Source organism: Molossus molossus, unplaced genomic scaffold, assembly GCF_014108415.1.
Source record: "Molossus molossus isolate mMolMol1 unplaced genomic scaffold, mMolMol1.p scaffold_m16_p_9, whole genome shotgun sequence".
In the NCBI taxonomy this organism is placed as follows: Eukaryota; Metazoa; Chordata; class Mammalia; order Chiroptera; family Molossidae; genus Molossus; species Molossus molossus.
In genome coordinates this window covers 86,723,409-86,748,854 of record NW_023425403.1, presented here as the reverse complement: position 1 = coordinate 86,748,854, position 25,446 = coordinate 86,723,409, and the positions used below count along the sequence as shown (strand labels likewise).

Here is a 25,446-nt window from a genome sequence, read left to right as displayed (position 1 = left end):
CAGGAGGGAGAGGGGGTGTGGGGGAGACACACTTTAAGATTTCATGAAAAGGACTTCCGGTCACGATGGTGGCGGAAACGTGGTATCATGTCCTCCCACAACCACATCAAAGTTACAACTAAACTACAGAACAACCACCATTCAAAACTGCCTGACACCAAGCTGGATGGAAGTCCTACAACTAAGGAATTAAAGAAGCCTCATGGAGACTGGTAGAAGGGGCAGAGGCCCGACAGGCTGGTCCCACACCCACATGTGGCGGATAAAAATCAGGAGGACACCTCGGCTGGGAAGGTCCTCCCTGGAGATTGAGGAGTCCCCATCCCACACCAGGAGCCCCGCTCAGGGTTCCAGTGCCAGAAAGAGAAGTCCCCATAACTTCTGGCTGGAAAAACCAGCGGGAACTGAGGCTCAGGGAGGCTGAGGCGGCTGGAGCCCCAGGCAGCTCCTCTTAAAGGGCCCACACGAACTTATCAGACTCTCCCTCTAATCTTGGAGGGGAGGCAGCTTGAGGGCATCAGAGACATACAGGGAGAACTGAGCTGTTTGGCACTGGAGCAAGGGCTGGAGAGGCAGCTTTCTCCTGGACAGACGTGCTATCAGAGGCCATTGTTCCTTTAGTGAGCCCTTCCCTGGGACAGCTGACAGCCACCATATCTGGGACTCCAGCAACCTGGCTCACACTGGTAGCCCCGCCCTGGTGACTCCCTGAGGCCCTGCCCCACCCAACTTTCAGGCCCACCCAAGCTGTTGCCACTTGCTTAACCATAGGATTGGTCTGTCTTGGATCCTGCTTCAGGTTTTCCTAAATTCTTTCAAACAAGTAGCATCTGATCTCAGCTAGCCCCATACCTCTCATTAAGTAATACATAAAAACAAACACAGGGAGGCAGCCAAAATGAGACAAAGAAACAGGTTCCAAATGAAAGAACAGAACAAAACCCCAGGAAAAGAACTAAACAAAATGGAGATAAGCAACCTAACAGATGCTGAGTTCAAAACACTGCTTATAAGGATGCTCAATGAACTTAGTGAGAACCTCAACAAACTTAGTGAGGGCCTCAAGAGCATAAAAAAGGACCAGTCAGAAATGATGGATGCACAGTCAGAAATGAAGGAGGCACTAACCGAAATAAAGAATAATTTACACAGATTTAATAGTAGAGTAGGTAAAGCCAAGGAGCAAACCATCAATTTGGAATATAAGGAAGCAAATAACACCCAATCATAACAGCAAAAAGAAAAAAGATCCAAAAAATGAGGATAGTGTAAGGAGCCTCTGGGACAACTTCAAGCGTGCCAACATTCATATCTTGGGGGTGCCAGAAGGAGAAGAGAGAGAACAAGAAATCGAAAACCTATTTGAAACAATAATGTCAGAAAACTTCCCTAACTTGGTGAAGGAAACAGACATACAAGTCCAAGAAGCACAGAGAGTCCCAAACAAGATGAACCTTAAGAGGCCCACACCAAGACACATCATCATCAAAATGCAAAAGGTTCAACACAAAGAGAGAATCTTAAAAGCAGCAAGAGAAAAGCAGTTGGTTACCTACAGGGGATTTCCCATAAGACTGTCCGCTGACTTCTCAAAAGAAACTTTGCAGGCCAGAAGGGAGTGGCAAGAAATATTCAGAGTGATGAAAAGCAAGAACCTACAACCAAGATTACTCTATCCTGCAAAGCTGTCATTTAGAATCAATGGCCATATAAAGAGTTTCCCAGACAAGGAAAAGCTAAAGGAGTTCATCACCACCAAACCATTATTATATGAAATTTAGAAGGGTCTTCTTGAAGAAAAAGATAAAAAATATGAACAAACAAAATGGCAATGAATACATATCTATCGACAATGGAATCTACAAACAAAATGAACAGGTAGAACAGAAACATTGTCATAGATACAGAGAACATTTTGTTGGTTGCCAGATGGGAGGGGGGTTGGGAGAATGGGTGAAAAAGGTGAAGGGATTAGAAGTACAAATTGGTTGCTAGAATGACAAACCTCAAAGGGAAGGGGGGTCGGAGAGTGGGAAGAAATAAACCAAAGAACTTATATGTATATGTGCATAACCAATGGACACAGACAACAGTGTGGGGAAGGGCAAGAGGGGGCGGGAGTAAGAAGGAGGGAGTTAATGGGGGGAAAATGAGGACCATCTGTAGTACATTCAACAATCCAGATTAAAAAAAAAAAAAGATTTCATAAAAAAAAAAAAAAAAACCAGAACCCTGGGTCTATTATAGTAACTAGACTTATTCATTATATCTTTTCAATAGCACAAAAAGTATGTACCTTGTAGTCCCCATTTACAAGTGTTTTTGTCTGTATGATCTCATTTATTTCTCTTAACAAGACTTAGATTAATTAGAATTTTATGCCAGAAATTCAGACTAAAATGGAATAAATAACTGGTCCCAAATCACCCACCAGAAAAGAGCAGAGTCGGGATCTGAGTCAGGTCTCGCTTGTAGTTCAGCTCTATCCCGTTATCTCAAGCTAGTTTGAACATCGGCAGCTAGGAATTTCATATTCTGACTGCAGTTTGTGCCAAAAAGGCTCGAGAAGCATTTCCTATCTGCTTCTAACATAAACTTTTTTCCATTTAGTTCGGCCAAGCCTCGATCTACCATGTGCCAGACACAAAGAAGCTCCTGAGGGACCTGGTGGGGAGACACCATCCACACTGTCAAACTGCCCCTGGGGTGTTGGAGGAGACACGTTGTGCAAACTGAGTCACGGCTGACTCCAAGTATGCAGCAGGTGCTATGCTGGACATACAAAAGGTGATATGAAGGCAAATGGGGCAGCCGTGGTTTTCAGTTGGCATTAATCTCATCCCCAATGTGTTTAGTTATCCTGAGGACCAACCTGGGTAGATACCAATTAGTTACGTAAATGGCTTGGCTCCTGAAGAAGCTGATTCTATGCACTTCTCCGCGTAATTTCTGTGTTTTCTCTTTTCCATGTATTCCTTGGGTCTAACTTAGGAAGCAAGGGGAGCCCTGGAGTTTTACTCATCAGCCCCTCCTGCTCTGGAAGTCACATGTTAGCCAGTGCAACGCTGAGCTTGCTTCTGAGATTGTCAAGCATCACCTGGAAGATGAGTGAAAACACTGGGTTTCACTGACAAGGACAGTCTCTGAGATTTCCTCTAATCAAAGTCCAAGGAGGCAGCTCACCCAGATCTCTCCTTGAGGGCCAGCTGCTCTGAGAGGAGCATGAGGTTAATCCAGCTGAGCCCAGATGTGGTCCTGCTCTGCCTGTCTCCACTGCCATACGCAAAGCTTTAGTATCTCCTCTGGGCATAACGCCTGCCCCATGGGGCTGCCCTGAGAATGAAAGGACAGCACCTGTGTCAAAGGCTTGTCCACAGACCAAACCCACCCTGAGGAGGTCTTTCAGAGTTTCTCCTAAAAGCTCTGGGGTGGATTCACTGGGCATTGCATTCACAGAAACATCGCTCTTTAAGCGGCCTCTCTGAAGACTACTTTGCACTCCTTAAATGCAAGACTTGTCTATTTAAATTCCAGAACAGGATGCCTTTGTCTTCAGAAGCCCCCGCGTGACCCCTGAGGCTACTGTGCTCCCCTGGAAAAGGCCCAGCTCACGACAGCCTCATTCCTTGGCATGGATGGCATGTAGCTGATTTGGTGACTTTAGCTGGGGCCCAGCCCAGGTTCTCATTTTGCCCTGCAGGCTCACGCACAGTCAGCCATGCAAGTGGAATTCAGTTTCCTAAAGAGGCCCGCAGTGTGGATGAGAGGCTAGGGAGGAATAACCACGGGACAGGAAAAGCCTCATAAGGTCAAGGACCTACTCTCTGTGACTTCCTACACCCTTTTGGACAAATGGTAATCTATGTTTTAAAAATGAAAAGGCTGCCCTGGCTGGTTTGGCTCAGCGGTTGGAGCGTCGGCCTGCGGTACAGAGAGACCAGGGTTCAGTTCCCGCTAAGGGCACGTACCTCGGTTGCAGTTTGTCCCCGGCCCTGGTTGGTTATGTGGGTGGCAGCCACTCGATGTGTCCCTTTCACGTCAATGTTTCTCTCTCTCTCTCTTCCTCTCTCTCCCTCCTGTTCTATCTGAACAAAAAATGGAAAAATGTCCTCGGGTGAGGATAAAAAAAATAAATAAATAAAAATGAAAAAGCTTTAGGAGAAAGCAAGCCCCAACCCTCCCGCACACTCACCACTGATGTGCGTATTCAGCTGAGCCCAGACCCCTTGTTCATCCTTGGTGATATGGAAAGCAGGTGACCTCTCTGCGTAGCATTAAATTGCCATTTGGTCTTTTAAGGAAGGGGGAAATGGAGCCCCAGCCCTTAGAAATAAGGAGTTTAATTTCTGACCCCTTACACCTCCTCTCAGAACATCTCCAGGTTCCCGGTGTCTCCTTTGAATCCAGGAGCCAGTAAGAGACTCAGAACACAAGTATCTAAGCTCCAAGCAAGTGTCTATCATCTTGAAAAGAAATCAAATAGTGATTGTCTAGTGTAGAGTCTTAATTATCTAGAGAAAATGCTAATCTGACCTTTGGGATAATGTTAATGCCTGTCTCCTTTTCTTTCCGGGGGGAAACAGGTTTGCCTTTAAAAACAGGACTTAATGCAACATGAAAAGAATTCTGGATCTCAAGATGTGGCAGAATCGAGAGGGCAGAATTCACACAAAGGAAAATCTACTACTTTGGTATCTCAGATTACAAATTACAAATGGTGTGTGCAGTCCGAAAAACACCATTCAGTAGCCTGCCAAGGAGAAGCAACCTCTTCACTTTCTCAACCAAGATTTAAAAATTGGAAAAGGATCCAGAGTTTGTTTTTGCACATGCCCTGGGACCCACGGGGCCTGGGCCCTAGCCTGGTGCGTAACCTCTCAGAGGGCCAGTTCTAATCTTAGCACAATGGCTTCCTCAGATCAAGGTGACCTCCCTCGGCAAATGTTTTTCTTGTCTGCCACTCCCTGGCTCCCTTGCCACGGCCTTACACAACTTCCCTTATCTGCGCAGGAGCAGGTGGTAAGGGAATGTCCTTCTGGACAGGGCGATCCCTCTATCAGCCCTAGATCTCGGAGATTACGATGGTTAATTATACTTGGAGTTTGGGGAGCTCGTTTTCCCCACAGTACATTCACGTCTCTGATTTCACCTTCCTGAAACTTTTGTCTGAGAGACACAGTGTTCGGCCACTTAACCCTTCAGCTCCAGTTTTTTTCTTTCTGAAATGAAGCCGCTTGGCTGGAGCTTTCTGTGTATCAGCCCAAAGAGACAGAGGCAGTCGGGGCAGGGCTGGCTGGGATGAGTCGTCCGGTCCCTCTTCCGTTTGGGAGACGAGCTGCCGACCCGCCTTCACTGATCCCGAAGGCGCTCCACTGACTTCCCTCACCTTCGGTCTGCTCACTGAGGAACTCGCCCTGCTCCCCAGGTTTCTCTCGGGCTGCCTGAGTTCTCCCAGAAACTTAGCCTCACTCCCTCCGCAGGAGAGGCCCCTCACTCAGAGTCCCCTGTATAATGACCTGGTGACCCTGCTGCTCCCTCCCCACCTGGGCCTCCTTCCTGCGTCACCAAGCCTCACCCTCAAGACACCCTGACAAGTGAGGGGTCACACTCTGGTCCTGCCCTTCCCAGACCTGTTCTTGGCGAGGAGGGGCTTCCTCTGGCTCAAAATTCACAACCAAGCCCGGACTCTTGGTTCCAGAACAGGCTTTGGCCCTGGGCCTAGGACAGCGGGTCACACGCCTCCTGGGAGCGCACAGGAATGGGCCCTTCCCATGAGATGCATGAAAATTCGATTACAAAGGTAATCCTGTTTTGTCATGTTGACAAGCAAGGGCAGGCCTGCAGGAGGGAGGGCTGGTCCGGTGTCAGGAGGCAGACCACGCGATTGCTGGCAGTTCAGCCTGGTGAGCAGCTCAACATCAGACTCTGCAGGCCTGCCTTCGATGGGTCTTCCAAACCAGGGCTCATGTCTTTGTCTCCTGTTCCTTCTACCTGATTTACAGCATATCTACATGTACAGACAGCACATGGGCATACGCATGTACACAAGCACACATGTACACATGCTCACATGCTTGCACACATTCACATACATGGTGTGTTAACAGGGTGCTCTTTTCACAGTGAGGCTCAGAGGGTTTTACTGACTTCAGAATCCCTGAGTTCTAAGAAAAGGTGTTAATACGCGTCATGATCAGGGCCAGCCTGGCACCGCACCTTTCCCTGCAGTGACAGGAAGTTCACCTCTATCCCCTACCTCCTTATGCCCAAAGTTCCACCATTAAAGAGTCATTCCTCTTGGTCTCAAAGGCCTCTCGGTCTTCAGAAGTTCCTTCTCCTCCAGCAAATTGTAAGTAGCTGGGGAAGGAACTGCCATGGGCCCAACACCAATCTTGGCCCCGGATCAAGTTTCAGATGCCTTGGTAGTGTGGGAACAAGGCCTTGGAGAAGGGAAAGCAGAAAAGACCTGCAAGAGAACAGTGGCCCAGTGAGAGGGCAGAGGACAAGGCAAAGAGCAACCCACAGTCATAGTGGCATGCCCAGCCTGCCTGGGCTGTGGAAGAGGCGAGAAATGTCACTCATTCATTCCACAGGTGTGGGCTGAGGGCTTACTATGTGCCAGGTGTCAGGCCAGGCAGTGTGGATACTGTGGCAAGCCAAACCAGATGGTTCCCGCCTTTGTGGAGCTATGGTTCACTTGCAGGAGCGTAGGGAGAAATCAGCCAAAACAATCACACTAACGAACATGTCACTGCAAACCAAGATGAGTGCTTAAGAGGTTTCTACAAGAACAGCTCCAGGAGCATACCTGGCCTGGGTGCAGGACAAGAAGCCTTTCTAAGGGAGTAATGCTTACTCCTCAAGAAGTAGAATTAACTAGAAAAACAGAAGGGTAGGCATTCTAGGCAAGGGAATGCATATGCAAAGGCCCTGTGGCGTAAAGGACCCACCTAACACTGCCATTATGTGTGATTATTAACCTTCAGTAAACTCTGAACTTGAAGAAAAATGTTCCTTTCTAAAAATGGGTTTCCCTTTCCCTTTCCCCTTCCACTTACCCCTGCACTTAAATCAATACCCAGACTCAGAGAAGGTAAACTGTGCAGAAGAAAGCCTTAAAAAAACAGAAATGCAGACAGCAGCTATGACAGCCATTTCCTGTTTGGTATCTCTCACCACAAACCTTCTTAGCCAAATAAATTAGCACAGGAAAACATTTTGGAGAAGGGTGTGGAAGAAACACAGACTGAAAAACCAAGAAAAATATGTCATCTGCTTTTCAGAAAAGAGCACAAATCTGAGGTAAGAGCCATAGCCGCCCCCCTGGGGGGGCTAAAGAGATGCAAGGACATGGAGTCCCCCTCCTGTGCTTAACCTGGAGGAAGCGGAGGCCCAGAGAGGGGGCAGGGTCCAGTGAATGGCAGGGCTGGCATGATGCCATCTCCGGGCTCTTTGCCCTGTGTTCTCTCCCTGCCTGGCTCCCTCTGCTCCCATCAGACCACTCTGCTGGCTCTCTTCTGTCAGCCGAGGAACAAGGGAGTTGGAACTGCCTCTGAGTCCACTATGGGAACAGCTTGATTGTGCCTTGGGTAGAGGAGCCCGTGTCCTTGTGGCACGAAAAGGAGAGTGAGGAACTCTAGACACTGTGTTTCTGTATTTGATCTTCACCAGGACCCTGGGAGACAAGGACTCACACCCCTTTTACAAACCGGGAAACGGATCCTCTGAGAGGAGGGTGAATGGGAGACAGCGCCCAGGGAGAGTGGCAGAACTGGTGTAGTTGGAAAACCCATACTTTCTCCCCCTTTTCCCAGTCTAATTCCCAAAGGGATATTTCTGTGGAGGAACCTCCTCAGGTTCCCACCCAGATTGCCAGGAGGCTACCCTCCACCACCAACTGCCCCTCAGCTCAGTCGGCCTTCTCACACCTGGGACAGAGGTGCAGTGCCGCCCGCCTCTGTCACAGGGCCCCCCAAGAGGTGTGCGGTGGCTCCTCCGTCCCATCCCAGAGGCTGGCTGGTGTGTAAGTATTTGGGCTGGCACTGGATCCTCTCACTTTGGGTGTGTGTCATATTTTTTTGTTTTGTTTTGATTTAGCTATTCCTCCCAGAAGTTAGAACAGAAAATTTTCAAACTCGAAAACATACTGTTCACATCCTAACAGCTCTGCATACTCAATATCTGGTCTTGTTCTGTTCCAGAAAAGCCCGCTGGCTAGCGCGCTCCAGGTAACTAGCGCAGATAACTAGCGGTTTGCAAGGGCCTGCTGTTGGCGCTCGGGGCTCGGAGTAGGCGCCGTGCTCCAGGACTCTGAGGCAGACGTGACTAGTTGTCCCTCAAAGCCCATTCTCTTTGTCCTTCTTTAATAATAGCACTCTCAAATTTTAGCTGCGCACATATATATCTGCCCAACAAGATGTTTTTCACAGCCTCCCTTGCAGCTGAGGATGACCACCCAACAAAGATCTAGGCAAGGGAATAAGCGCAGAAGTGATTTGTGTCCCTTCTAGCCGTGTCATTGAAAGAAATAAGCCTGTGTTGACTTGCCTTTTCTCCTTTCTACTGGCTGGAATGTAAATGTGATGACAAGAGCAGGAGCAGCCACTTTGGACCATGAAGCCACTCACCCAGACCTATACTGCTCACCTCTGGGCTAGTGAGAAAAAAACCTTCCATTTTGTTTAAGACACTACATTTTGGGTTCTCTGATCCACCAACTGAGACTGAACCTTAAATAATTTATGCATTATAATCACAACAAATCTCTAAGTGGGATACATACCATGCAGCACTTTTCAAGTATATATGACCTTGATATCTAGGTCTCAAAACTGGTTGGAATGTGCTACTTGACATGCATCTTGAAAAACACTGAAAATATTTTTTTCAACACTCTTACAACCGCAAGCTGTGACTCAGTCCACAAGCTGTGCTTGTTCCCAGTTATTCATCCAACAGAGGCTTGTAGAACATAAACTACTCTCCCCTAACACTTCTCTGAAAGAATCCACTTCTTCTCCCCAAACCACTGGCCTTATCCTCACAAGAGGCCACATGCCCTGCACTTCTAACTACTGGAGTTCGTGTTCCATGAGACCAAAGAGAAAGAGCTGCCAAATGCAGGCAGAGGCTCCACCCCAGAAGAGGCTAATAATCAAAATTATGGTGCTGACAATGAGCAGCCAGCCACTGGTGTCCTGATGAAAAAAGATTTATCCAAAGCAGATAAAGTCTCCCAAGCATGAGCAAGAAACAGTTGCAGGTCATGGAAAAGTTGTGTTTAGAAAACAAGTCAAGAGTTCAATTGATCAAAAAAGGAAGTACGCCCACAGCTAACATCAGACTCACTGGTGAAAGACTCAAAGCTTTTCCTCTAAGATCAGGAGTAAGACTAGGACATGCCTCTCACCACCCGTTTTCAACGTTGTACTGGAAGTTCTAGGGTAATGAGGCAACAGAAAGGATTAAAAAGACATTCAGATTGGAAAGGAAGTAAAACTGTTTCTGTTTGTAAATGGTATGGTTTTGTATATAAACCCATAAAAACTATTGGAACTAAATACACCAAGTTTGCAGGATAGAAAATCAATATGCAAAAATCACATGTATTTCTATATACTGTTGAAGAACAATCTAAAAATAAAATTAAGAAAACAACTTCATTTACAATAGGATCACAAAGAATACAAGTGGAGTGTAAGATTCATACACTGGAAATTACAAAACATAGTTGAAAGAAATTAAGAAGCCCTAAATAAATGAAAAGACATTTCATATTCATGAATTGGAAGACTTGATGTTGCTAAGATAATAATACTCCCCAAACTGACCTCTAAATTCTATTCCATCTCTATGGAAATTCCAGCTGCCTTTTTTTTTTTTTTTTTTCAAAAAATGGACAAACTGAACCTAAAATTTATATGAAAATGTTAGGTACCCAAAACAGCCAATATAATCCTGCAGAAGAACAGTTGGAAGACACATGCTTTTTGGTTTCAAAACTTACTGCAAAGCTATAGTAATCAAGACTGTGTGGTTCTGGAATAAGGAAAGACATGTAGATCACTGGACTGGAATTGAGAGTCTGGAAACAAATCCATACATTTATAGTCAATCGATCTTCAACAAGAATGCCAACACAATTCAGTTGGCGGGGAGGGGGGGGTAAGTCTTTCAACAAATACTGCTATGCCAACTGGATATTTACATGAAAAAGAATGGGGTTGGGGCAACAACATGGATGGATCTTATAGAGTATCATGCTTAATGGAATAAGTCAGATGGAAAAGAATTAGAATATGATTTCACTCATATATGGGATATAAAACAGAAAGCAACAAATGAATGAACAAAACAAGCAAAAAAACCTCATTGACACAGACAATAGTATGGTGGTTACCAGGGAGGAAGGAGGATGGGGAAATATTGAAGAAGGTAAAGGTGATCAAATATATGATGATAGAAGGAGACTAAGCTTTGGGTGATGAGCACATAGTACAACATACAGATAACGTGTTATAATATGTACACTTGAAACTTAAATAATCTTACTAACCAATGTCACCCAATAAATTTAATGTAAAAAAAAGAATGAAGTTGGATCCCTACCTCACATTGTATACAAAAATTAGTTCAAAGTACATCAAAGACCTAAATATGAGATTTGTATAATGTAAGAGTTGTAAAACTTTTACAACTCTTAAAAGAAAACATATAAGTAACTCTTTGTGACCTTGAATTAGGCAGTCGTTTCTTAAATATGACACTAAAAACATAAGTAACAAAAGAAAAAAATAGATAAACTGGATTTCATCAAAGTTTAAAATTTTTGTGCTCCGAAGGAAAAAAAAAACTTTTGTGCTCCAAAGGAGAAAATATTTGCATATCATATGTCTTATAAGGGACTCGTATATAGAATACATAGAAAACTCCTTCAACTCAACAATAATAAAGACAACCTAACTAAAAAATGGGCAAAGGATTTGAATGGACATTTCTCCAAAGATCTACAAATTGTCAATAAGTATAGGAATAGATACATGCTCAACATCATTAGTTATCAGGGAAATGCAAATCAAATCAAAACCACAATAAGATACAACTTTTCACCCACTAGGATAGCTATATTTAAAAAGACAGACAATAGTCTGGCTGGTGTGGATCAGTGACTGAGCTTCAACCCATGCACCAAGAAGTCACTGGTTCATTCCCAGTCAGGGCACATGCCCAGGTTGTGGGCCTACTCCCCAGTAGGGGACATGCAGGAGGTGGCCAATTGATGTTCTCTCTCGTTGTTGTTTCTATCTCTCTCACTTCCCCTCTCAATACAGGAAAAAAAAAATGTTTTTAAAATAAAAAGACAGACAATAACAAATATTGGCGAGGATGTAGCGACATTGGAATGTTCATATATCTCTAGTGGGAATGTAAAATGGTGCAACTGCTATGAAAAAGTTAAACATAGGGTTATCATATGACCTAGAAATTCCACTCATAGTTATATATACAAGAGAAATTAAAACATATATCCACAAGAAAAAAATACTATATACATATAGTCGATTATTATTCAGTCATAAAAAGGAATAAAGTATTCATTCATGTACAACATGGATGGACCTTGCAAATGGTATGGGGAGGGGAAGAAGCCAGGCACAATAGATCACATAATTTATGATTTCATCCATATGAAATATCCAGAATACACAAATCCAAAAAGACAGAATTAGATAGTGGTGATGCTTGCACAACTCTGTAAATATACTAAATGTCACTGATTTGTATACTTTAAAAGAATAACTATTGCCCTGGCCGGTTTGGCTCAGCGGTTGGAGCATTGGCCCGCAGACAAGAGAGACCCGGGTTCAGTTCCCGCTAAGGGCACGTACCTCAGTTGCAGTTTGTCCCTGGCCCCAGTTGAGGTTGGCAACCATTCAATGTGTCTCTCTCACATGGGTGTTTTTCTCTCTCTTTCTTCGCCCCTTTCCCTCCCACTCTATCTGAAGATAAATGCAAAAATGTCCCCGGGTGAGGATAAAAATTTTTTAAAAATAATAAAATAAAAGGATGACTCTTAGAGTATGTGAATTATATCTCAATAAAGAAACAAAGAAAATATGTGGGTTCAACCCAAAAGTTTTCCCAGAAACTTGAAGGAAAAGGGTTTTTTTTAAAAGACAATTTACTCTCCTAATGTCTTAAAAGAAAAAGAAAAAAATCAAATATAGTAGTTCACTTTTGAATATATAAATAAAATTATAAATAGTTAAGTTTGGATTTGTGTCCTACAGGAATATAAGAATCGAAGTTTTTAAATTACTTGATTTGATTATCAAAGTGATGCCTAGTTATTTTAGAGGTTTTTAAATAGAAAAATCATAAATAAGAAAATTAACTTTCCTTTTTTACATCTCTCTCCATCCTCCAGAAAAGGCAGGTGAGGGTGTGGGGTGAGCAGCGGCTCCTACGTGCAAAGCCCACCCTGCGGACCACCTTGCATCTGAACCCTCCGGCTCCACTGAACAGGGGCATCGAGGCAGCACCAAAAAATCTTCCTTAGCGCAGAAATTTATAAGAGCACCCTCATTTTTAGGCCTTCTGGCTGCCGCAACTTCCCCTCATATTTAAGTCCGGAATTGTGAGTGAAGCTGGTATTTCCCTGAAATTGAGGGAGAGAGCCTATGATCCCATAAAGGTGCTAAGATATGAAGACGGGAGAACAGAGATAGAAAAGAAACCCAACTTCCATCAGAGCCACCATCCTCAAATTAAAGTTTCCCATTAATCACATGTCAACATTTCCATCTAGAGTGTGCAAATGAGCTTCAAAGTAATGCTTTCAGTTTGCCATCCTGTTGTCTAGTACAATTGGCAGCATCCAAGGCCCGTGTTAGGAGTTAAGAGGCATGTCGTTCCCCTAGAATATTATTATTTGAATGATAATATATAGGAAGAAAAAAAAGAAAGAAAGCTTACAAAATACAGACTCCAGTTCAAATTTTATTTGCATACAAAAATATATTATAATGAGAAAAGCATATCACTGTTTCCAACTATATATAATTAATTACAAATATTTTCATAAAAGCACTTTAAATTACAGGAAAGCTATATTTTAAGAGAAAATACGATATTAGCATGGGTGGTCTGTTCTAATGTGCTGCAAGCAGGTAAACAGAGTCAGTTTCACTGTTGAATTGCCCAGAGATGAGCCCAAAGGCTAGTTTTAGGACCAGCCTGCGAACGGCAGGCAAATGCCACCTCTGTTCCTTCTGGCAGCAAATTCTGTAGCTGATTTTACCAGGTGCTCAGAGCTTCCCGAAGCCTCTCCTTTATGATGGAAGGACCCAGAACGTCTCCTTTTCTCACATACCTGTAAATAGGATAGATACGGTGATCCGTTCACAAAAGTTTACAAGTCCGGTGTTTAGCCACCATCTCAGACATGCATCAAAGCAACAAACTTAAAGGCAGGCTTCCCACATAATGTAAGTCTGATGAACTGGTAAGACTGGTCAGCCGGCTGCAACTTCCATGAAGCAGACGGGCTTGTTACATGGGTCTAATGCAGACAGAGCTGCAATTACGAAAAGTCTCTGTCCGAACAGGCCTTGTTCCTCTGATGCGGATGGCACAGTATGTAAGAAAGTGGGCAATCGGTTCTGCAGGTAGGGAACACACAGGACTTTTCACCCAATATTTAGGTCTGTCTGAAATCGTGTTAAGAACAGAGTTATTTATAAATAACCAACTTTGGATCTAATTGTTCAGATTTTTACCTATCTACTTAGCAGAGCACAGCGTATAATATTTCTTACGGAAAAGGAACTCTTTCATTGAAAAAGCATGGGGCTAGGACAAAATTCTCCAAGCTTGCTCTGTGACTGGGCGCGGCCCCCAAAGGGAAGAGCTGCTGCAACGTTTATCTCAGAAGCTCTAGCTGTACCTTCTGGCTCCTGCAATGCTGTCCTTTGGAAACAGAGTGTGTACATTGAGTCTCCCATCCCTCCTCTAGACTCCCTTTTGCAGTTATGATCAGGTATCTTCAGGTACCAACATTTTTGGTCACACAAAATAGGGTATCATTGTGTAATTGGTGTGGATCGTTGGTTACAGGGACTCCCCCAGCTAACTCTCTCTCGAGACCCACCCCTCTGGAGGTCAGACCTCACCAAACCCCTGAGTCTAACCTGGGAAAATGTCCCTGGCCCATGGGGAGGAACCCTCTGGCTTGTCAGCACGATGCTGGCGTAGCCAATCAGATCATCCCTTCTCTGGAAAGCCTGGGAGCCTTCGTGGTGGTAAAGCTCCCATGTTGTTCTAACACTACCTTATTTTCCATTTCCCAAACAAAATGCCATTGTTTGCGGGTGTCCCATTCTCGTTTTTTGAAAAGTCACATGCTCTACTTTAAGGCAAGCTGATCCTCCCCATTTATTTCTGAGCCACTGGGGTCCTGTTTGAGAACCTAAAGAGGCCTTATGGTGTAACTTCCTGCCCCCAGGCGAGTTGGTAAATGTTGCAGCACTTTATCAGAGGTGTCAGTTAGTCTTCTGTTTGATTTTTTTAATACCAGGCATGTACTCACTTGCTAATGTTCTGTCAAGATCAGCAATAAAGTCTTCTAGCTCTTTTGTGTCTCCTAGTTTGGCTGAAAAACAACAGTTGAAGTTCAGTTTCCCTATATCAGAGGCAGCTGACGACTCCCACGTTTCCCATGACTACACACCCCGTTTTGCATCTCTACCTTCAGAGATGTTAGTGAAGAGTGTCCTGTACCAACCCAAGTGTCTGCTCCCATGTTTACTTACAGTCAACTTAGAAACGATTTTCAAAGAGTAGCCTAAATGTTTCTTTCATCTTCCTCCCCCACCCCAGCAAACTTTTAAGATCCTCCTTTCATGTCCTTAAAAGTTTTGGGGGTGCCCTGGCTGGTGTGACTCAATGATTAGAGCATCGGCCCCTGCACCAAAGAGTCTCCGATTCGATTGCCAGTCAAGGGCACATACCAGGTTGCAGGTTTGTCCCAGCCAGCCAGTCAGGATGGGTGCGGGAGGCAACCAATCGGCTTTGATGTCTCTCTCTCTCTCTCTCTCTCTCTGCCTCCCACCCTCACTCCCTCCCTTCCACTCTCTCTAAAAAAAAATCAATGGAAAAAATATCCTTGGGTTAAGATTAACAATAACAACAAAAAAGAGTTTTGGGGAGAGAGAAGGGAGTGTGAAGAGCAAGGAAGGAAGATGCAAGGTTTTGACTTTTTGATTGTGTAGGATTTGAGTTATCTAACAAAAATATTTAGTGAGCATGCTCTGTGCACAATGGACACCCAGATCCCATAATTCCTGCTGCACTGATCTCTCGGACACCTCGTTTGTGCGGTCACCCTAAGCCCTCAGAGTCCCTCCAGTATGAAACGGAAGGAGAACCCCTGGTCCTTGTCCAAGTGGTACAGGAAAGGGGACATGAGGCTTCTGTCATCCCATCCAGGTGCCAGCAGGAGGTAACGGATCCGTCTCCTGATTTTGTTCCCTCTGCATCCTGATACATACTTTTTGTCATGTATCTTTCTTTTTTCCGTAGAGTTCATCATTCATGCCTTCTCTGAAATGCACCACTGGATATTTGTATTAATTAACCCCTGCTGGCTACAAATGGCTCATTGTTCTTAGCTTATAAAGTCAATTTGCCAGTAGGGCTCTGTTCCCCTCTTTAATTCCTACCTCTTGCGGATCAGGTAGCAGATCTGGGCATGTTTTAAGCCACTTTCTAGACTGCCCTGTCTGTCTGAATTCAACAGATCCATTACAGAAGGAGGGCTGGACAATAGCAGAGTCCCTAGTGGCTGCTAATATTGCTATGCTGAGAGAATTTTAAAATGTCTCTTTTGAAAAAGAGAGAAATTCTGCCTTAATGCCAGAGCGAGAAAAGTGATGGAATCTTCATATTTCTTTTGAACTATGTTCCATTTTTATTGCACTCTGCAACTATTTTCTGCAAGTATAATGTTTCTTAAGGAAAAAACTCCTTTTGTTTTCAAAAGGGCCCTTGTTCACTATAGCAGAACATTCAGCTCTCTAGCTGAAGATACTTTACTAATTCCAAAAAATAAGAAACTGCTCATGCATCTTTTAAAACTTTTAGGTCTATTAATATCAGAGCAGAGACAGGCTGGAGCAGCTATTTTGAATCAAGTTAGATCATTGCTTGTCTCATAATGATGACCCCATTTAATTGCTAAATTGGTCATCTGAAATCATTGGTTAAATAATTAATGCAATAAGAAGAATCCTACTTTCTGCAAAGCCTAACTGCTGAGTTTTAAACTTTAGAACCAACCAGGCAGGCAGAGCACCGTCCTCTGACAGCTTGAGGACACCACATTGAAGAAAGCAGACTCTGGAGTCTACAAGCTTTCTCCCTGTGAATTTGGGGTTTGGGTGCTCCCACCCCACCCTGCCATATTATCTGATTTCATTTTCACCCTGATCAAAATCCTGAAAAATAACAAACCCCACTTCACACTGTACTGCACTAAGGTATTAGTCATCTATTTGTTTTGCATTTGGGAAAGACTGATTGAGGATCGGGGGAGAAGAGCGAAGAGACTGAGAAGCGGAAGGAAATGGAAAGGAACAAAACTCAGCTCCAGCTGCGGAACTCACCTTTCCGAGGAGCGACTGCAGGAGACAGAGCTGGGGTGGAGTCTGTGGGAGAATTCAGTTTTTCATCACTGAAGCTGAAGCTGTGCCTATAAAATGAATCTGCACCTTTTGGGAAAGAAAACGTAACTCATTAGGCCTGGCTTTCGGTCTTATAGTCTGTTGATAATCAATAGCTTATCCTCCCAAGGAGCAAAGGATATAAATTCATCGTAAAGAAAACAGGTTGATTTCTAGATTTTATATGTATGCCCAAAAATGATTCGACGCAGGAGAGCATGCCTGTGTCTGTGTGTGAGTGTGTGTCTGCATCATACACACCAAAGGCCCTTGCTGCCCTGAGAAAGGCAGGGTGTGGGGGAGCCCTCACCACCAGACCAGCCTCCTCTGCAACACACAGGAGCCCACTGCCCGGGGGTCTGACCCACACCAGGTTGGTTTGGGATCTTAGACATAAGGAATCATCTTTCCTAAAAGCTCTCCTCTCTGCCCTCTGAACTCCCTAAAATATAAACACGTGACTTAATCATCTTCCCTGCCTATTCAAGAGAGGATCTTTGTCATGGTTTCCCTGAGAGATTACACTCTGGGCACAAGCTGGAGGGTCAAAGTAAAGATTTCTCCTCCTGTGGCTTGTCGGGTGATGGCACGACTCCTCTATTGTCACACCCCCAGGACTGGAGCGATCGAAGGCGAAGTCGCAGAAGCAGGGCTGCACTGGGAGTCCAGGAAGTTGCTCAGCTACTTGGGTGCCCTTGAGCAAGACAGTATCTCTGGGCCTCAGCTTACCCATCAAAAAAATGGGCAGGTGGACTAAATAACCCTTCAAGTCCTTTCCAGCCCTGAGGTTCTGTTTCTCTAAGTCCTGCCAGGGAGAGGAGGCCAGCCCACGGGCGGCCCAGCCACGCGGCTGCGCCAGAGCGGGGCTGCTGGCGGCAAAGGGCTCAAAGGGCTCAAAGGTGCAGCACAGACGGAAGCAGGATGTGGCCGCTGAGGGAACAGTCTTCCTGGTTGAAACAAAACACACAGCCAGCCACGGATGTGGCAGCCATGAGCCCTGGAAAGGCTCTTCAGGTGAGAGAGGGAAACTGACTCCTCAGGGGCTGGCCAGTCCTCCATGCGAAGCACTCACTTCACCCAGTTGCTCCCAGGTCAGGAAGAGGCAAAAAGATCCTTCTTTGGTCCCCTTAACTCAAAATGAACATGATTAAGTCACAAAAGACATGCCCGGAATAAAAAGGGTTTTCAGAAGCAGAGATTTCTGGTCCCAAGACAACTTATCTTCATCCCTAATAGGCTGCTACAACTCTCAGGCCCCTCACCTGGCTCCCTCTCCTCCCACCCTCTCATGCCAGGTAGCCCCAGCGCCTCGTGTCTTCCTGGCCTGCACTCCCACCTTGTCCACTTTTCTAAACATGCCCAACCCTCAGTCTTTTCACCCTTCGAAGGTCCAGCTCACATCACCTAAAAGGATCACGTCATTTTTCAGGGCTTTGATGATAAACACCTACTGAGATCCGAAATGTGGAACCTCTCACATTTCCCCAGAAAAATATTCCTCAGAATACTGGTCCTTTAAAAGAAAGCTGTAGTCCTGGCCGGTTTGGCTCAGCAGTTAGAGCATCGGCCCGCGGACCAGAGTCAGAGGTTCGATTCTGGTCAGGGACACAGACCTCGGTTGCAGTTTGGTCCCCAGCCCTGGTTGGAGTCGTGCGGGAGGCAACCAGCCGATGCGTCTCTCTAACATTGATGTTTCTCTCTCTGTCTCTCACTCCCACTCTATCTGAAGATAAACAAAAAAAATATCCTCGGTAAGGATTTAAAAATAAATAAATAGAACTGTATAATCAACGAAGCTTGGGAAATACTGAGCCCCCTTGGAGATTCCATTGTGTATTACCATGTTAACATCCCTGAGGAGTCTTGTGATAAATTAAGCCCTATTTTCCAGGCTTATTTGATCACGGGACACTTTTCTGTGGCAATCCTGCTAGTATTTCTTAAGATCCTTGTACTCGGTGGAACTCAACGAGGGAAGTTCCTTCCGTTTCCCTTGTCGGCTAAGCCCACCTCTAGAGCAGTCTGGATTTCCTCAAGGGAAGGCTTCCCCCTACATACAGGAGAGTGGTTGTGTCCACTGCAGACCTACAGTGGACTGTTACGATTTGTCACTATGTGATAGAGAGAATTACCACAAATGTGTGGGGGAAAGAGCGTCACCCCCATCCCTGGCCCAGGGTGCCAGACCCAGAGACGCACTGGCCCAGAGCCCAGCGGCCACACCTCTGTTCTCTATCTCGCAGAGACAGCTGGCCGTGGAGAGCCAGTTTCGCACCACGCCTCGTTCCTCTCCACCCTGCACCACAGGCTCTTGCTCTGGCTGTGGCCTTCATCTCTGTTCTGCTCCAACTCTCCAGCCATTTTACATCCACACATACTTATCCTTTGGGAGGGGAAAAACACGCACGCACACACATTGGCTCACATTCTGGCTCACCAATACACCTTGATGCCTCTCTCTTTCCACAAGTTCCTGGGCACAATCTGAGCTAACCCTGACTCCAGGCTCCGATGATGTTCAGCCACCAAAAGGAATGAACCCCAGCATTCTTGAGTCAAAACGGCCCACAGGTTAGTTCCACCCTGTAGTAATAATCTACAAATGTCATTCATGGAAAAGATGAAAAGGACAACCTCAAGAGCCCCAAAGATACTGGGGCCCAGCAGAGGTTGCCATCATAAAGACCTGCGGGATGAGAAGCCGTGGGAAGCCATGTGGCCCCGCAAAGTCACTTCACCTCTGAGCCTGAGTTTCTTCTTTTGCAAAAGGGGAATAATAACTCAGGTGCTCCATGTGTGATGCCCATGGTTTCCACGATTTTATTCTCAAGTTCCTGGCAAAATGCAGGATGGAATACCCAGGAGAGGAAAGGTCACCACACACAATAGTGAGAATCAAGATTCTAGGCCAACGCTTCCTCCTCCTCTTCAGATAGTAGCAACATTCTTAAGAGAAGTTTATCTTCAGAGATGCCCTAGAACAAACTTCCCAAGAACAAACCACCTATATAAAAGTCCTCAAACTCAAGACCTCTCATTACCTACTATCCAGTAAAATTTCATATTACAGACTTTTCTTAAGCACCCACAATGAACAAGATCTCATGACAGTGTTGTGGTGAATTAAAAGGTTAGCAAAGCCTGACTTCCTGTTCCTTTCACTCCCCTGGAACTCTATTCCTTGCAAAATGACAGCCAGTTAGTCTAATAAAATGACAGTAATGTGTCACTGGCTGATAGCACATTAATGTATTATTGCCCCACCCAGGTATCAGATGCTATTAACAGGGGTTTGAGGAGCACATAACAGTGATGATTTGGGGAACCTTGACAGGTGGCAAGACTAGATATTCAAGGCCTTACATCTACTTCAATCAGCTCACAAGCCCCATTAAAATGTCCTTGGCAAGTCTACTAAGTGTGCTGAAGCCAGGAACCTCAAATTCGGAGACCAAGTTTTGTAGGACACCGTCAGAAGAAATGTAAGCACATTAAACATACAAATATCTAACTTTAGGAGTACCAACAGAGCTTGGGACACTCAGCTACAAAAACAGAGGCTTGTTTAAAAGGTAGATGTGCTTTTTTCGGTGAGGGGTGGGAAGCAAGGTAATTTCGGGTTAGCACCAGCATGTGGGAAGTAAAACCACAGACAGTGGACCATGGCCAGGGCTCCTGTAAATATAGAACAATCCCACACGTCTAAGGCAAGCAAACCATAGTAATTAACTGAGAAAAAGAAAGCCTTGGACCTGTTTCCCTTTTGCCACAGGGAATGGGGGGCGGGTGAATCTCCTCCGCAGAACTCTGAATTCTGACAGCCTCACTAAAAGTGGGGTAGAGTGAGAAAGAGTCCCTTTCTCAGTTTCACCACTGTTGTCTCAGCTTCCCTTCTGAGACTGTTCATCCTTCGAGACACCTCTCCAGGTGGCCTTCGGAGTGCGACCTGTCAGCCACCTGGAATTCCTAACATAGCACTAGGGCAGCCTGAGGGCTCCTAACTCCCCATCCTCTGGAGGTTCAAACAAGTTCAGTGGCTCCTATGCCGGATCAGTCGACATGCTACTCGTCATGCGGGCACCCAGGGTCCACGAGGTCCCTTCTCCCAGGGCCGGAAGAGTCTAGGCAAAGACATACAGACATTCTGGGTCTGGTACATGCTAAGGAAGCGAGTTGCTCGTCCCCGAAAAGGAAGAGTTCTTCAAAAACACAGAAATGCAGTGGGAACATCTTCAGAGCAATACAAAGGTAAAGGTAAAAGTGAAAACCAAGGCAACCTTGTTTTAAAGTTTCATACGTTAACACTTGCACGCAAGGTACTGGCTTAAATGTATATGTGAGTACATGATATAGCATGATGAATTTTAGTGTTTCCTTGAAAGCATTAAACAGAGCAAATATTTCTTCCTAATCATGAGCTTGTGGATATTTCTCATTTCACTATTAAACAGCACCCATCCAATTTTACAGCTAGAGAAACAAGCCCACTCATCACCCAGGGCCCTGACGGCGCGCAGCCTGGCCTCCACTGCCCCAGCCAGATGACTACTACTTAAAGATACACCTTCAAACACAACCACCATTGCTAAATAGGCAGTGATCTGGGTTCAATGGGACTTCAAGTCTATTCCTGAGGACTTGGCTCCCATTCCAGCCAACAATCCACCGTGACAGAGCAAGGCCTTGGGGAGAGAGCCCACATGGTTCTGCTGTTCTATCAGAAAAATGCAAATAATAGTGTCTATCTTATAGAACTGTGGTAGTGATCCTGTGAGATGACACATTTAAAGCACAGCAAAGAGATCACTATAATAAGAGCTAATAAGTAATCATAGTAATTATAGTAGGGCTTGGCAAAAGTGACCTTCTCTTATCATTATCTTGGTGTGTTTCCCTTTTGGCGGACTACAGTCAGCAGGATCTACCTCTCAAACATTCTCTTCCACAGAAAAGCATTAAACAAACAATTGGTTATAACTGTGCTTAATCCTTGGTGGCAATTAAGATATACATATTATGCTTCCTTCAGAAATTACTCTTTAGATACATATCACTTCTGCCAAGACTGTTTCTAAGCAGTCTTATTGGGGACAAACTACACATTTGTCGAAAAGATTAATGTCATCAGAGCCTTCTTTATACCCTCCCTATTACTTCTCTAAATACTAAACTAAGGGTTAGTTCAACAGTTAACAAAAGCAGAAAACAAAATACACACACATACCCTAAGAACAACTACAGATTATTTCATATATCCCCCCAAAACCGTTCACAATGTGTTATAAGTACCTTCTCTTTGAGGCCCCTGAAAACAGATCTCAGACCTGAAATCCTACCCAGAGGGAGCTGCAGTCACCCATGAATGGGCAAGCCCACACTGTGTTCCAGCCAAGCTCGGCTGTGGTTTAGAAAGGAGCTGTTCTTTGCAATAGAGCAGCACTGGACAGGGTGCCCCCGCTTTCTTTCCTGTGGGGGAGAGAATTTGTTCTCGATGAATAACTTGCTCCATGCCCCAGTTAGAAGGGGACATATTTCAGTTTGGCAACAGATAGTGAGACAAATTTCAAAAGTTTTTAGACTTCCCTTTGAAATTAAATATAAGCAGTCTGGTCATTAGCCACAAAATCCAAAAATACAAAACGGAAAATTAACAGCACACTATTCCATTCCCTGTCACCTCAAAGCTGCAATTAGATCTAACCCTTGGGCAAGGCTGTCAAAAAAAAAAAAAAAAAAAAATGTGGGCTGGAACTTAGGTTTCTGACTCAAACCCTGAAGCATGGTGAGTGCCCTTTATCCCTTTGCAGGAGGACAGCTCATGTTTATATCTAAAACTCAACCTTTGCACTCTAACAAGGTAGAACAGATTTCAAACGAAGAGAATTACAAGGAAGAGGCATTACTTTTACTTCCAAAGTTGAGGGCCAAAAAGGGAGTGACATTTATGCTTGTAGCAGTCTAGGGAGGGAAGTCTCAAGAATAACCTAGAACTGCCCTGGCCAGTTTGGCTCAGCGGTTAGAGCGTCAGCCTGCGGTCCGGAGAGACCAGGGTTCGGTTCCCGCTAAGGGCACGGACTTCGGTTGCGGTTTGTCCCCGGCCCTGGTGGCCCTGGTTGGTCGTGCGGGTGGCAGCCACTCGATGTGTCCCTTCACGTCGATGTTTCTCTCTCTCTCTCTCCCTTCCTCTCTCTCCCTCCCGCTCTATCTGTACAAAAAATGGAAAAATATCCTCGGGTGAGGATAAAAAAAAAAAAGAATAACCTAGAACTGTTTCAAATCCACTTGGAAACATAGTGAGTAACCCAGGATTGGAAACCATGTAATCATGTAATACTGAAACCATGGAAATCATGTAATACTGAAAAGTTGCCAAATTTGCTGTTTGACACCTAAACAGATAGCCCTGGTCCTTACAGAACATTTGAGTTCTTGGAGAAAGCTGTCTCTCTTCTGAGGTTGTTTAGGACAGAGAGACCCTGGAAGTCACCAGGAAGCATTTCTGTGCCCATCTGCTCTCTTGGTCCCTGTCCAGTCCGAATGGGGAGTCAAAGCAGCACTCCCCCTGATGGGCTTGCCTGAAGGAAGAGGGACACTTCCTAAAACACGTGAACTCAGCAGTGCCAGGGATTCTTTCAAAACTGTATGTAATGGAGCAACAAGTCCACGAGCTCAGGGCCAAAAGAAAGTGCAAGAAGTTATTTCAAAAATCCCAAGAACAGCGGTTTATGAAACCTTTAATGGTTTCACGGATGTTTCAGTATTGTGCCCTCCCACCCCCATTCCTGTGGCACTTGCTCCACATCCTCTGAAAAGTTTTGCTGCGAAGGGAGAGGAGCCGGGGAGAGGGAACTGGGGAAAGGCTGGAGGCCCAGCAATCCTGTCCGGCTGCGGCGGGACAAGCTGCGTCCTTAAACCCTCCTGCGTCCTGACACCTGCTTGGAGCAGGTAGACAGCTTGCCCACAAGAACCTTCCCGCTGATTATCCCGGTTTCTTGACCCCGCTGGGCCTATCACCCTGGCGACGCGAGTCTCCCAGCATCCTAGAGGCTGCCTGAGCTGTAGGGTTCACTCCGCTGGGCCCCACCCCTCGGTGCACAGATTCGAAAACAGACCCGCGCTCAGAGTGCCCCTTAGTGGACGGGTACCGGGAGCCTCCAGGGCTCTGGGCACCTTCTTTGGTGGGGCCACACTTACTCTCGGAGTCGCTGAAGCCGCTGCTGTCGCTAACACTGGCGCTGCTCCGCCGCTTCATGCGCTCCAGATGCTCCTCGTAGTGGAAGTGGCGCTCGTGGAAGGGCGACGCGAAGTCGGCCAGCACCGCGTCGAACTCGCACAGCGCGTCCGTCAGGTCCCCGGCGGCCGCGGAGTCCAAGGCCGGGGCTGGGGGACAGGGGCCGTGGGCTCAGTGGTGGGGACGGGCGGGGCGCCACCATTTCCGAGGACAGCCAGCACTCACTGCGCGCTTGCCCGTGACGGCCACGCGGTCGCTGCCGCGGCTTATTTTTGTAATATTCTCAGCCACCCCTTGACGCCCGATCTAGCATCATGCCTACCTTTAAGACAGGCAAACTGAGCCTCCAGCGCGTAAAACTGCAGGCCAAAGGTCACCCACTAATCGACACAGCGGAACTCTTTCCCACGCGCTGCGGGGTACGTGTCCCCACGCTCGCTCCCCTTGGGGCGTGTGCGAACCCAGTGGCGGTGGGAAAACTGAGTCAAGCTGCGCCCGTTAGTGTGGGGCTCGGATCCCCAGTCCTGCGTGGGGAGGGGAGCTGGACCTGCCAGGGCCGGGTTCCCGCCGGTGAGGATGGAGGGCAGGTAGGGTGAAAAGAGACGACACGGCATCACCCTTCTTTCCCGGTCCCCCTCACCACCACCACTTTATGTGAACCCTACTCACCTGCGGCCGCGGCGGCCGCGGGGTTGCCCTGCGCTGCGGGCGGCTTCATGGGCTGGCTCGGCGGAGGGTCCTGCAAGGTGCTGGCCCCGGGACCGTGGGACGCTCGCACGGAGGCCGGGGTACTGCGGGGCTCGCTGTCCCGCACGCGCGCTCCCGCTCTGCCTGTCGCCTTCACCGGCCGCGCTCCCGCCGCTGTCCCAGCGGGGTCCGCACGCGCGCTCACTCTCACCAGCGCTGACACCGCAGCCCGGAGTCTTATAGCCGCCGGCGGGGGCGGGGCGGGGCGGGGCCACGGGGTCGGTCCCAGCCGCCGCGGGGGACGCCCCTGTCCCCAGACACCGCCCTCGCCACGCGCCCGCCCGGGAACCGCAGTGACTAGCAGTGGCCGGAGCCCAGGTTACAGTTCCAAATATTTACCCGCCGTTTTCCCCGCGCGCCCTGACAACCCGACCCACGAAAATGTCTTTGACGTCACCAGAGCCCCAAAGAGTTTACCATTGGGCTGGCGCTCCGCTGCCTTCCGCCGTGTGCTCTGAACGTACTCGAGCTTCAGTTTCCTCATCTGTGAATGGAAATGCTGAGCCTCTCTCTCTCTCAAATCAATCACTCGATCAGGAAAATATTTATTAATAGTTGGGATGGAGAGGGTGAGGACAAGCGGGACAGAAGTCGGTGGAGTCCACGCGTTACGAACCCTACCTAATTGCTCCCAGCCTAAGCCGGGCAGACTGAGGTGCTGGGTGTCCCTGCCCACCCGCCTTCATTCAGGAGCAGCTTGTAGCGGGAAATGACTGCGTCGGAGCAGAGAGGACCTGGGCCTCTCCTAGT

The 25,446-nt window shown here is 46.5% G+C and overlaps 1 protein-coding gene across 1 annotated transcript; it reads right to left on the bottom strand.

Annotated features, from left to right (window-relative positions):
• Positions 1-12,986: 12,986 nt before the first annotated feature.
• RGCC (regulator of cell cycle) lies at positions 12,987-24,817 on the bottom strand. The gene is made up of 5 exons (XM_036250197.1): positions 24,619-24,817; positions 23,913-24,098; positions 16,662-16,766; positions 14,588-14,650; positions 12,987-13,372 (listed from the first exon to the last, which is right to left on the bottom strand). Exons 1-5 carry the CDS (start codon positions 24,665-24,667, stop codon positions 13,365-13,367), a joined length of 411 nt encoding a protein of 136 aa, XP_036106090.1. The 5' UTR covers positions 24,668-24,817; the 3' UTR covers positions 12,987-13,364.
• Positions 24,818-25,446: the final 629 nt, after the last annotated feature.